Source organism: Doryrhamphus excisus, chromosome 15, assembly GCF_030265055.1.
Source record: "Doryrhamphus excisus isolate RoL2022-K1 chromosome 15, RoL_Dexc_1.0, whole genome shotgun sequence".
NCBI classification, from domain to species: Eukaryota; Metazoa; Chordata; class Actinopteri; order Syngnathiformes; family Syngnathidae; genus Doryrhamphus; species Doryrhamphus excisus.
In genome coordinates this window covers 4,905,662-4,919,941 of record NC_080480.1, presented here as the reverse complement: position 1 = coordinate 4,919,941, position 14,280 = coordinate 4,905,662, and the positions used below count along the sequence as shown (strand labels likewise).

The 14,280-nt window shown below is 37.6% G+C and overlaps 1 protein-coding gene across 6 annotated transcripts in view; it reads right to left on the bottom strand.

Annotated features, from left to right (window-relative positions):
- The window catches only part of rnf213a (ring finger protein 213a), a 50,699-nt gene that overhangs the window by 31,584 nt on the left and 4,835 nt on the right, over positions 1-14,280 (bottom strand). For all 6 annotated transcript variants that reach the window (XR_009119567.1, XM_058049220.1, XM_058049219.1 and 3 more), the window contains 18 exons: positions 13,041-13,243; positions 12,658-12,956; positions 12,333-12,592; positions 12,034-12,255; positions 9,890-10,079; positions 8,996-9,051; positions 8,731-8,887; positions 8,507-8,662; positions 7,200-7,298; positions 7,003-7,125; positions 6,707-6,890; positions 4,666-4,839; positions 4,430-4,582; positions 2,261-2,877; positions 1,958-2,117; positions 618-835; positions 400-537; positions 117-281 (listed from right to left, as the gene is read on the bottom strand). Coding sequence is in view for 5 of the 6 variants with exons in the window: in XM_058049220.1 (XP_057905203.1) it covers positions 117-281; positions 400-537; positions 618-835; positions 1,958-2,117; positions 2,261-2,877; positions 4,430-4,582; positions 4,666-4,839; positions 6,707-6,890; positions 7,003-7,125; positions 7,200-7,298; positions 8,507-8,662; positions 8,731-8,887; positions 8,996-9,051; positions 9,890-10,079; positions 12,034-12,255; positions 12,333-12,592; positions 12,658-12,956; positions 13,041-13,243 (3,574 nt within the window). In the remaining variant the exon portion in view is untranslated. The remainder of the gene's footprint in view (positions 1-116; positions 282-399; positions 538-617; positions 836-1,957; positions 2,118-2,260; positions 2,878-4,429; positions 4,583-4,665; positions 4,840-6,706; positions 6,891-7,002; positions 7,126-7,199; positions 7,299-8,506; positions 8,663-8,730; positions 8,888-8,995; positions 9,052-9,889; positions 10,080-12,033; positions 12,256-12,332; positions 12,593-12,657; positions 12,957-13,040; positions 13,244-14,280) is intronic.

The following is a 14,280-nucleotide window of genomic DNA, read 5'->3' as shown; positions in this document are numbered from 1 at the left end:
CCCCAATCTCGGCCTCATTGCATTGGTAACCTTAACCTTTTAATTTTAATTTTAATTTTAATTTTAATTTTAATTTTTAGCTTATATTTCACAAAAATGCCTCGGAAGAAAGTTACCTCTGCAAAATAATTCACTTCCTTCTGTCCCCGACCGCCTTTCCCGGACATGAGCATCAATTTGTTCTGCAGCTCCCGCACGTCTTCCAGAGAATAGCGGCGTGTCTCGTGCGCCCCTTCACTCTCTTCCAGAATCTCAACTTCCAGGGTGGTGTCCAGGCTCACCTGAGTGTCAACCGAAACATAAAAGGTTCTTCATATATATCTTTGTAGGTTCCTGTAAAGCCAACCTACGCTTGCCGACAACCTCGCCACGGAATGAAGGCTCAAGTTTGTGATTTACCTTTTTGCCTTTTTGTGCAGCGATATGGTAGACACCTTTGCTGTTGATGGCTGATGCCAGAGAGAGAGCAGACAGCTCCACTGATCCGTGACTGTCCTTTACGGTCTTCAACCAGTCCAAATGGCATGCGCTGTCACGCTGAAAAAAAAAAACAATATAACATCTTATTAATAGTAATATGTCACTTTGTTAAACATCGATGTGAATATATTCTATACCAGTTTTTTGGGCAGGTTCTTGTCATTGTCCAAAGCTCTCCAAAGCTTCTTTAAAACATCTCTGAAGGCCTGAAACCCCGAGTCTGGTGGGAGCTCGTACAGAATGGAAGAGTAGCCAAGAACTGCGTCATGGAAACAAGCCACCCGATCCACCTCCATGTCGTTCTCTCCCGCAGAGATGGACGCCAAGTCAACAAACACCTTCAACTCATTGAGATCTGAAATAAGTTAGCAATGGTAATGGTAATGGTTTTATTTCATTTGCATGCATCAGATTACAATTGAATGCATCCCATAATCAGTTCACAGTTCCACATGTCCAAAAGGAGTAGGAAGAAGCAAAGCTTATTAAATCCTACCCCTCCATCTGGTACTTTTACAATCAGTAACTGTTACATTTGTTCACTTCCTGCTTTCCATAATACAGTTTAAGGTTTTTTTTGTTTTTTGTTTTTTAATAATGTACTGAAGTACGAGGTGATATGACCATCCAATGACATAATGGGTACCATAGTAACTGTCAATATAGTGATGTATATAGCACATCATGACTGGTTCAATAATTTACATTTTTTATTTTATTTTATTTTTTCCATTTCATTTCATTTGTCACGTACCGAAGTACGAGGTGATATGACCATACAATTTTTCATCATACAATAATTAATTTAATTTAATTTAATTTAATTTAATTTAATTTAATTTAATTTAATTTAATTTAATTTAATTTAATTTAATTTAATTTAATTTAATTTAATTTAATTTAATTTAATTTAATTTAATTTAATTTAATTTAATTTAATTTAATTTAATTTAATTTAATTTAATTTAATTCAGAAATAAATGCCTGTTCTGGTGATCAGCTCTGGTGCTTGACTCACAGAACAATTACTGACACCTAGTGGCCAATGTGCAATACTACATTCACAATTCCAATGCTTCTTCTGCTTTGTAGTTGTAGTTTTTATGTTTTGAAATGCCTGATTTAGGTCATGAATAAGAACAATTTGCTTAAATATGCATATTTGTTTTACTGATAATAGGCTGTATTTAACCATGAAAAAAACATAATTTATCAATAGTTTTTGAAAAATCTATATCAGCAAGTTTAAGTATTTGTGATTTTAGAAATAAGGAGTTAGTATGTTCTCTGTAGGCGGCATTATGAATTATCCTTACTGACCTTTTTTGCAGTACATTTCACGAGTGAAGATTGCTTTTTTAGTTATAACCTCATATTTCCACAGAATAAGTAAGATATGGTAAAACCAGAGAGCAATAAATCATACGGTTAGGCCTCGGTCTGCTTTTAAAACTTGGTTGGAAATAGTGTTGGTTACCTGTAAGAGAACCCTGCAGCCATTTTACAAAAAGGCCCTTCCGTCCCAGCTCGTTTAAGCAAAGTCTGCGAGACTCTGTGATGTCCACCAGATCCTTCTTTGTCTCGATCAAGTCATTGTCGATGCGTTGCAGCTCCTCCTCTTGAAAGTCTGCATCACTCTGAAGCAAGCAAAGTCGCAGTATGAAGTCAATGTTGCTTTAAACATTGTCTGAGTAGGTAATAGAGCTTTTATGATGATGATGAAATAATCTGAACATTTGACATTTGGAGGTTCCCCCATGAGACCATCCAAGACACTTACAACTTTCACGAGTGTCTCCAGCACCCTGAAGTCTCCTTGAAGACAAAGTGCCTCTTTGACCTCCATGATGACCTGAGCCGAAGCCACGGCAAGATGGAGCTCGTGATACTGCTCGATCTGCTGAAGCCTGCTGTGGATCCACAGCTCCTCCGTCGACATGTCAACTTTGCACATGATATGCAAGTCCTTTTCGAGCTCGTCGTACTTGCCTTTATAATCGCCGAAAAGGCGGTTCACGTCCTTTATCTTTATACTGCCGTCCTTCAAACGCATGTAGATGTCCTTGTACTTAGCAAAGCACGGTTTGAAAACTTCAGCATGAAGCACATCGATTGTCACGGCGACGGCCGCTGCATCATCCTCAACAGAACCGCTGCGCTCCATTTCCGCATTGGCTACAATTGTGGCTTGTTCCCGCCAACAAAGTTTGAATATATAACTGTCTTTGAACTTGTGAAACTCCTCTGACATTTGTCTGGTGTCTTCATCCATTTGGAAGTAAGTGACGACGCCCATCGTGGAGGAAAGTTGGTCGATTTTGTGAACCTGCAAAAAAAGCTCCAGGGGCATGGCCTCGATGTTGACGCAACGCCTCTGCTCCATGTCTTTGACGTCAACTAAAATGGATTAAAAAAAAAGGACAGAATCTCAAATGGCAATGTCTGCCTACAAATCAAAAACTACCAAGATAGTATCCACACGATATAAAAATTTAATGGAGGGAAAGGCGAATACTAATTATTCATTCATTTTCTACCGCTTATCCCCACAAGGGGTGCTGGAGCTTATCCCAGCTGTCTTCGGGCGAGAGGCGGGGTACACCCTGGACTGGTCGCTAGCCAATCACAGGGCACATATAGACAAACAACCATTCACACTCACATTCATACCTATGGACAATTTGGAGTCGCCAATTAACCTAGCATGTTTTTGGAATGTGGGAGGAAACCGGAGTACCCGGAGAAAACCCACGCATGCACGGGGATAACATGCAAACTCCACACAGAGATGGCAGAGGGTGGAATTGAACCCTGGTCCTCCTAGCTGTAAGGTCTGTGCGCTAACCACTAGACCACCGTGCCGCCGAATACTAATTTAATGGCAAAAAGAGCTCAAAACAAACATTACAGAAACTGAATGGTTGGGTATGATTTTGACCCAAAACACCACATCATCATCTCGGGTCTGGAGGGAGCATTGCTGGAAGAATATAATAATAATAATAACATAATATCTGGCGTCAGTGTGGTACAGTCAATGTCAACCATTCACATTTTTTATTTATTAATTTTAATTAATGGGGGCGGCACGGTGGTCTAGTGGTTAGCGTGCATACCTCACAGCTGGGAGGACCAGGGTTCGATTCCACCCTGCCGTCTCTGTGTGGAGTTTGCATGTTCTCCCCCGTGCTTGCGTGGGTTTTCTCCGGGTACTCCGGTTTCCTCCCACATTCCAAAAACATGCTGGCCACCAGTCAGTCCAGGGTGTACCCCACCTCTCGCCTGAAGACAGCTGGGATAGGCTCCAGCATACCCATGACTAAGCGGTAGAAAATGAATGAAGGAATGTGCACACTTGGGGGGGGGCGTACAACATTGAATCTCGCACACAATAAAACTAAAATAAAGTAAAATTATTCCAACAACATGCATGCTAGGTTAATTGGCAACTCCAAATTGTCCATAGGTATGAATGTGAGTGTGAATGGTTGTTTGTCTATATGTGCCCTGTGATTGGCTGGCGACCAGTCCAGGGTGTACCCCGCCTCTCGCCCAAAGACAGCTGGGATAGGCTCCAGCACACCCCGCGACCCTCGTGAGGAAAAAGCGGTAGAAAATGAATGAATGAATTTTAATTAATTTTAATTAATTAAAATTAAATAAAATTAATCTTTTATTTTTTATATTTAATTAAAAAAATATTTTTTGTCACGTACGGATATACGAGGTGATATGACCATCCAATGACATAATGTGTACCATAGTAAGTGTCAATATAGTGATATATATATAGCATGTAATTGGTTATTTTTAGCCTTATGCATTATTTTAGCTGTTTGAAGATTAACTATATGAGCAAGTTTAAGTATTTGTGATTTTAGAAATAAGGAGAAAATAAAGTATAAAATCAGACAGTTGACGCAAATGTTTCATCACAATGAACTCCTACCTGTCATGTGCGCGTCAAGGTTGTGTATCATTGTTAGCATGGCGTCCACTTTCTCCCTCTCACTGTAAACAGCTTTAACTTCTGCATCTCGGCACTGAAGAAGCCTTCTCATTTTGCTGGAATCCTTGTGCTGTTCATTCTCTGAGAGACAATCTGGAGATGACATGTTCCACCTTGCATTGTCAGTATCTCCTTGTCAGGTCTCAAGAAAGCTTTCACAAAAAAAAGTCTATTACCGAGCTTCAGCAGGTCCAAGAAGGCGTGTCTACTTCCCAAAATGATTTCCAGCAGCTTGATTGGGATGTTTCCCTGAATGAACCGATTCTTAATGCTTGTAAATGTTGATATGGCGACAGCAATTCGATCTCTGGCATCCTTGGTGAGTTTCCCAACAGGGTTTCCCTCGGCATCTGCAATGTGACAAATGGAACGTTAGCGTTTTAATCAAGACCGGTCATTATCTGCTGATCTATGCACAAAGCAAAATACAAAACCAGTGAGCCGCGATCGCTGTTTATCTAGCCCTGGCATAAAACTCCATCCTATTATTCTTTGATTCATACAGTACAGTAAAAATGCCATGCACATACGTATAGACAAACAACCATTCACACTCACATTCATACCTATGGACAATTTGGAGTCGCCAATTAACCTAGCATGCATGTTGTTGGAATAATTTTATTTTATTTTAGTTTTATTGTGTGCGAAACACATTTTTGTAGTTTGTATGGAAAATATTATTCCTATCCTCACGAGGATCGCGGGGGGCCAGCCAATCACAGGGCACATATAGACAAACAACCATTCACACTCACATTCATACCTATGGACAATTTGGAGTCGCCAATTAACCTAGCATGCATGTTTTTGGAATAATTTTACTTTATTTTAGTTTTATTGTGTGCGAGACACATTTTTGTACTTTGTATGGAAAATGTTGTAATAGAATTATTCCTATCCTCACGAGGGTCGCGGGGGGCCAGCCAATCACAGGTCACATATAGACAAACTACCATTCACACTCACATTCATACCTATGGACAATTTGGAGTAGCCAATTAACCTAGCATGTTTTTAGAATGTGGGAGGAAACCAGAGTCGGAGAATCGAACCCAGGTCTTCCCGATGTCCTGACTGTGTGGCCTATGTGATAACCACTCGGCCCACATCATCAAGTTTGGAAACTTTTGCTGAGTCCACGGTAACAGTCAAGTGAAAAATGTATTAGTGGTGTGTCGGTCATGAACGAACGGGTCAAAAGAACGACTAAATACCCGTTCAGTTGCAAATGCTTTTTTTGCTAGGCTGGAGAGTTGGTTCATCGTCAAATTCCAGGAATAAAGTTGCTTTTTGTGTTGTAATTAGTTGTGTCAATGTAAATTCTCCTTGGAATATTCTGATTTTTTCCTCATAAAATGACCAATTTTTCTTTACTTTTTTGTTGTTGCAATATTAGCATTTTTCTCTTTTTACTTGTGGTAATAATTTTCCGTATTTGCTGAAAATGTGTTTTTATCACATTCAAATTTTGGTTTGAATTCAAACACAATCAAACTAAAATAAAGTAAAATTATTCCAACAACATGCATGCTAGGTTAATTAGCGACTCCAAATTGTCCATAGGTATGAATGTGAGTGTGAATGGTTGTTTGTCTATATGTGCCCTGTGATTGGCTGGCGACCAGTCCAGGGTATACCCCGCCTCTCGCCTTAAGACAGCTGGGATAGGCTCCAGCACCCCCCGCGACCCTCGTGAGGATAAGCGGTAGAAAATGAATAAAAATGAAGGTCTCCTTTAAATGCTTTGGCCAATGCTGTGACCCGTTTCTCCTCTTCCTCTTCTTTCGAAATTGTGCACCTGATGGCTTTGAGTTTGTCTTTTCCATGTTTTGCTGTTGCCATGCCACCCCTGGGGCGCCCCCTGGAGAATGACACAGTGGGCGATTGCCCGTGAGGTCCACAGCTAGAACCATCACTGGCCTTCACGGCTCGCACTCAAATAAGATGAAGAAGATGGATGGATGATCACATGTTAAACTTTCCAGGTGTGATCATCAAAGTACAACCATCTGATCTTGCTTCCCTTACAGTACTTGATTTGAGTGGGCGTGTCATAATTAGTGGTTCTGAGGAGGGATCGGCATAATCATTCATAACATGATGTGCACTTGAGCTGCTGTTGATTCAGTCTCAACGAGTTTGCGGTCTAAATAATAACAACACAGCATCAGCTAAATTAAAAAAAAAATGCCATTCCGAGTTGCGAGTGGTTACCATGTAGCTGGAGTACGTGTCTCGCAGAAGTCCAGGAAAGAAGATGCCGGAGGACCACCTCTTCATTGTCATCACAGCGTCCCTGGCTGTTCTTTGGCCAGGAATTGTGTAGAATGGCTGAAACGAGTTTCATGAACTTGCCGTCCATCTTGAACTTCTCAAAAAGTTGACCTTCAGACTTGCTCTGGAAAAGGGGCATGGACAGCGAAATTGAGGGTTGTCTGATCTGTTATAGCAGTCCCCATGTAAACATGAACCCTTGAATGAGGAGAGCGACACAATAGGATTCTTGATACCTGGCATACTGATGAAACAGCCTCGAGAGCACAATGCTCAATAGTCGGCGCGACATGTTCAAGAGACTCATCGGGTTTCTCGATTTTTGCGCAATAGAATTCAAGTTGATCCTCAGGTCTTTCCTACAAGCAAACATATGAGACATTTTACATATTTTGTACTGATTATTCAAAATGAACAATTCGGCGACAGATACCTGTTTGTATTTGCCCTCAAAGTCCTTCGATAATTTCTGCCTCCACTCTTGTGTGCTTTGCTCATCGTTGAAGTTGATGGCGATGATGTGGTTCCACACCTCAAAAAAAAAAAACAAAACACTTAGGTAGAACCAAAATTGCGTTCCTTTGTCTCCTATAGTTTGTTGTGTCACGTAGGTGTGCCTTGTGTATTACATTGTTTTCGCCCAGTGATCTGTTCCTATATGGATGCACCTATTCAGGATTCCAGCACAATCCGCCAGAAAATAAAATAAATAAATCCAGGAACGTTTCCATGTGGACAGGGTTTTTATATTTTACATAAAAATCATTAATACATTTTTTATACCGCTTATCCTCACAAGGGTCACAGGCATGCTGGAACCTATCCCAGCGGTCTTCGAGCGAGAGGCGGTGGTACACCCTGGACTGGTGGCCAGCCAATCACAGGGCACATATAGACAAACAACCATTCACACTCACATTCATACCTATGGACCTATGGAGTCGTTAATTAACCTAGCATGTTTTTGGAATGTGGGAGGAAACCGGAGTACTAATACACGGGGAGAACATGCAAACTCCACACAGAGATGCCTGAGGGTGGAATCGAACTCAGGTCTCCTAGGTGTGGCCTGCGCGCTAACCACTCGTTCGCCGTGCAGCCATGTTTGCACATAACATCAAAACATTCATTCATTTTCTACCGCTTTTCCTCACGAGGGTCGCGGGGGTGCTGGAGCCTATCCCAGCTGTCTTCGGGCGTAAGGCGGGGTACACCCTAGACTGGTTGCCAGCCAATCACAGGGCACATATAGACAAACAACCATTCACACTCACATTCATACCTATGGACAATTTGGAGTCGCTAATTAACCTAGCATGTTTTTGGAATGTGGGAGGAAACCGGAGTACCCGGAGAAAACCCACGCATGCACGGGGAGAACATGCAAACTCCACACAGAGATGCCCGAGGGTGGAATTGAACCCTGGTCTCCTAGCTGTGAGGTCTGCACGCTAACCCCTAGACCACCGTGCCGCCCTACATCAAAACATAATTTGATTAATTGAGATCTATCAGTCTGGAAAAGCTTTAGGACTCCAGCAAACCACGGTGAGAGCTATTATCCACAAATGTCAGGAGTTCTGAATTGGTCCACTATTGTCTTGACAAAGACATTCATATGGACAATTTGGAGTCGTTAATTAACCTAGCATGTTTTTGGAATGTGGGAGGAAACCGGAATCAGCACCCCAGTATTTTATCCTAGCGTTAATATTAAGTTCCAAACACAAAAATGCTCACTTTCATCTCCTCTGAGGGCTGAATCTTGTAAGAGGCAAACCCCATGGAGAACAGTCTCCCCTTGAAGCGTGAACTCATCCAGTTTCTCACTGTGGCCACTGACTTTGAGATCACCAAGTCTTTTTCCTTCTTGTGTTGTCCATCTCTGTGAGTTTCCTGAAAAAAAAGAACTGTCCTTGAGCTCCACGACCCACCTATAGATGCACGAGGACCACTTTGCATACCTGGGAAGCGACAAAGTCAAACACTGAAGCAACCAGCTTCATGCACAGGATAGGAATATTACTAAAGGATGATGCTGACTTGACTCCTTTGCAAATCTTCTCCAAGAGGTTCAACCCCTCTGCCATGCATGATTTTGCATAGTCCTGTGAAAAACAACTACCAAAGAAGATATATTTCTTTTTTAAAAGACAGGATGGTTACTGAACACATTGGTTTGATTGATGCAAAACATTACCATTGTAAGCTGAAATGAAAATAAAATACCTGTATTTTTTCCCAAGGAGATTCTCTGTGATCTGTATAAGAATGCTGGATATATCCTAAAATGAAAATCAGGATCAATATTATTCATTCATTCATTCATTTTCTACCGCTTTTCTTCACGAGGGTCGCTGGAGCCTATCCCAGCTGTCTTCGGGCAAGAGGCGGTCGCCAGCCAATGACAGGGCACATATAGACAAACAACCATTCACACTCACATTCATACCTGTGGACAATTTGGAGTCGCCAATTAACCTAGCATGCATGTTGTTGGAATAATTTTACTTTATTTTAGTTTTATTGTGTGTGAGATTCATTGCTGTACACCCCCCCCCCACCCCCAAGAGCACATTCAAAAGTTTGAATGTGATAAAAACACAATTTCAGTAAATACGGAAAATTATTACCACAAGTAAAAAAAAATAAAAAAATAAAAAAATGCTAATATTGTAAAAAAAAAAAAAAAGGAAAGAAAAATTGGTAATTTTATGATGAAAAAAATCTGAATATTCCAAGGAGAATTTACATTGACACAACTAAGACAAAAATAAACTTTATTCCTGGAATTTTTTTTCTAAAAACAATTTGGAGTGGCCAATTAACCTTGCATGATTTTTGAATGTGGGAGGAAACCGGAGTACCAGGAGAAAACCCACGCATGCACGGGGAGAACATGCAAACTCCACACAGAGATGGCAGAGGGTGGAATTGAACCCTGGTCTCCTAGCTGTGAGGTCTGTGCGCTAACCACTCGACCGCCGTGCCGCCAGGATCAAGATTATTAAAGACAAAAATGTATACGAAACCCGTGTCCGTCACTGGAAATAAGTGACGGCTTGTATGCTAGCTTGGTATTCCATACTGTAGCAAAAGGATGCAACCGTTAACGGGACATACCTCGTAGTTGATGTAGCTGATCTCCTGAGGTGCCTTGTTGGTAAAGGCAAGTAGAATGTCCAAAAGTTGGACGTTCATGAAGCTGTGTTCCTTCAGATCACTGACAGACATCAGGTACAAACAAGACCGCACTGCAAGCGCATCCACCTCCATCAAGTGGCGATGTTTTTTCATCGTGTTAATCACAGCTCTGAAAAGTTGGTATGAATATGGATATTTTTAGGCATTTATCATAGACTTGTTGTTTTTAATGCACCTTAAGATAGTATAAAAAAACATATTTTTTTGGTTATTCTTACTATGATTTTATATTAATGAAGTTTTTTATAAATATTATTTTTTATAAATAATATATTTTTTATAAATAATATATTTTTTATACATATATTTTTTATAAAATATATTTTTATAAATAAAAAAATAAATATAAAATTTTACATATAAAAATATTTTATTTAAAAATTAATTTTATAAAATTAATTTTGAGTGCAGTGGATTGCAGTGTTGTATCGGGGGGGGGGGGTTAAAAACCATAAAAAAACTTATGTTTTTGGTTATTCTTACTATGATTTTATATTAATGAAGTTTTTTATAAATATTATCTTTTATAAATAATATATATTTTATAAATATATTTTTATAGAATATATTTTTATAAATAAAAAATAAATATAAAATTTTACATATACAAATATTTTATTTAAAAAATTATTTTATAAAATTAATTTTGAGTGCAGCGGATTGCAGTGTTGTATCGTGGGGGTGGTTTTAAAAACCATTAAAAAACTTATTTTTTGGTTATTCTTACTATGATTTTATATTAATTAGGTTTTTTATAAATATTATTTTTTATAAAAAATATATTTTTTATAAAATATATTTTTATAAATAAAAAAATAAATATAAAATTTTACATCTAAAAATATTTCATTTAAAAATTAATTTTATAATATTAATTTTGAGTGCAGCGGATTGCAGTGTTGTATCGGGGGGGTGGTTTTAAAAACCATTAAAAAACTTATTTTTTTGGTTATTCTTACTATAATTTTATATTAATTATTTTTTATATTAATTATATATTTTTTATATTTTACACGAAAAAAAGACAACTTATGAGGTAGGTGGGCTACCCATACTAGGGGTGTAAGAAAATATAATTTTGGCGATATATCGATATATCTTCGTTCCACAATACTGTATCGATATTTAAAAGTATGATATGGATATTTTTAGGCATTTATCATAGACTGTATATGGTATTTATTCAAACACGACAAATCTGCGAGTCCACTTAACGGGACACCATGAGGACCTGCCGCTAGCAAGCAATGCTAGCAAAAGTAGTACTGTGATATTGCAGGTATTTTGTTTTTTAAATTGATATCACTACTTTGTTAAATAATGGTTATTTCAAGCATCCTAAAAGGACTTTTTACTGATATTAGTTACTTTGTTCCACAAAAATACTGTTCTGATGGTGGATAAGTCAGGGACTGTATACTCTGCATTTTTTCACAGCAGGATCTTGAGACATAATTTAATTTGTTTTTTATGTTGTTTTTCTTTTTGTAAATTTTAAGCTGGATGTTAAAGCTTTATTTATCCAAATGCTACACTTGAAGTTTTTACAGAGGAAAGTTTGTGATACAGCATAACATACTGTTCTAATCGAATAAAAACGTGTTTAGTAAGTGCATATTGTTGGTGTAATTCAGTTTTTTCCAGGAAATAATCTTTAACTACAAGAAAAACAAAAAAAAAATATCGCCTTGTTAACAGTATCGTGATATATCGTATCGTGATACGTATCGTATCGCCAGATTCTTGCCAATACACACCCCTAAAATCCATACCTATAAATATATCCCTAAAAAGAAAAAAGTTCTGAGTGGATATACTATTTTTTTTGCCTTCATATCAAAATACGCTGACTCGTCCGCTCATTTTGGGAGTACGAGAGCAAACTTACTATTAAACGCTCCAAACTACAGCTGCACTGAAGATTGCAAGGAGGGGCAAGTCATCCACAGATGGAGAATAGAGTGGAACCTCGGTTAGCGTTCGTTCGTTCTGGTTAGCGTGTTTTACCTCGGTTTGCATTCTCATCAGTAAGATGTGTACGTAAAGTTGGGGTTTTTTCTTACTTGACGTCCTGTTTGCTCATCATTGTATATTCCCGATGCGTATTCAATCCGAGTCCTTGCAGACCTGCCCAGGACGAGTCATATTTCAAGTTTTCCGACGTTGGCGTCTCAAAGGGTTTTATGGAGCCTTCGAGGAGGTGAAAGAGCGGTAGGACCATCATCCATTGGGGGTCTCCGTGTTGCTTCACAGTGTTTATAAGGAACAACAACATGCCTGGCAGCCTACAATATGGACAACAATGTGGAGGAATGACGAACAGGAAACATAACTGCTGTAAGTTGAAGAGGTTCATACTTACTTTTTAAGAAGAGCGACATCCCGTGAAAACTTGTCCCAGTACTGGAGGAAGTCACCTCGGTTTAGTGTGGGTAAACAGAGACCGAGGCACAGATGGAGGAGCTCGGTATGGTCCAGTTTGATAGCATGTTCTCTGCACACGTGGAGCATAATCACAGCCGCTCGTAGACCATCTTTAACGTACGTACTTCCTTCATTTCCATCCTTCCTTAACCAAGGAGCCACATTTCTCAGCAGGAATTCCTTCATCATCTTCTTCACCTGAATGATCACATCAAAATTTGATTGAAAAGGACTCGGAATGTCGACACAGCGAGTGAACTTACGTCATCCTTTCCGTAGTTTGAGGAATCCCATCTCAGAGGTTTGTCCTCGTAAACAAATGGGTTTCCATAAACCTCAAAGAACTGCTTCAGCTGGACTAAAAAACTAGTCAAGTTGACATCATTCCACGTACTGAGAAGAGTAAATATAGTCTCCAGCATTATTGTCCCAGCGATGTCTCGTCCTTCAATAAATGATTTCTTTCCGCCGAAAAACTCTGTCACATTGTTTTTCACAGTCTTCCAGTTTAAGCCTGATGGCGGCTCAACACAGACAATGTCATCATATTGATGCCAGTCCCCTTTTTTTTAAAAAAAAAAACACAAACGGGAATTTGTTAGGATTTTCCAAGTGCAGAGAATGATGTGTAAAACATGTTGCATACCTTCTTTATTGAGGAGGTGCTCTTTGACAAACAAGCATCTGTTGGTGTGCTGCGTCGAATCTGCTTTGTAGATGTACTCAAACTCATGTTTGTTCTTTTTTTTCTTGAAGACAACATATTTGTATGGTACTGACACAGATAGTACGTCTGTTTTAGTTGTCTCAACACTGCCTTCGACCAAATACCCATGCTCCTTGAGATCCCTATACAAAAAGGATACAAACAGAAAAGAGGACAATGAGACTTGAAGTGGTTTAGTCAGTGTGAGAAAACCGGTGGCGATTCTGAACGGCGGATATAAAAAATTGTCCAGATGTATGTTTATTTGCCTGTGAGGAAGCGACACCGACAGATATATTATTATTATTATTTATTCAAAATTATTTAAATTATTTATTATTTATATTATTTGTTATTATATTATATTATTATTACATTATTATATTACAATTATATTATTATTATTTAATTTTCTATTTATCTATCTATCTTATTATTATTATTTATTCAAAATTATTTAAATTATTTCTTTTTTATTATTTCTATTATATTATATTATTATTATTATATTATATTACTATTATATTATAATTATATTATTATTATTTAATTATCTATTTATCTATCTATCTTATATTATTATTTATTCAAAATTATTTTAATTATTTCATTTTATTGTTTTTATTATTTTGTATTATATTATATTATTATTATATTATATTACTATTATATTATATTACTATTATATTATTATATCATTATTATTTAATTAGCTATCTATCTATCTATGCACAAAGCAAAATACAAAACCAGTGAGCTGCGATCGCTGCTTATCTAGCCCTGGCATAAAACTCCATCCTATTATTCTTTGATTCATACATGTACAGTAAAAAATAAATCAATTTTCTATGCCGCTTAGCCTCACCAGATGTATAGTTAAGATAGTAAAACCATAAAAAACATTTTTTTTGGTTATTCTTACTATAATTTTATACTAATTAAGTTTTTGATAAATATTATTTTTTTAATAAATATTTTTTCATATGTTAATTCTTTAAATATATTTTTATAAAGAAATAAATTATATAATATTTTACATAAAAAAATATTTGATTTAAAAATTAATTTTATAAAATTAATTTTGAGTGGAGCGGATTGCAGTGTTGTATCGGGGGGTGGTTTTAAAAAACATTAAAAAACTTATTTTTTTGGTTATTCTTATTATAATTTTATATTAATT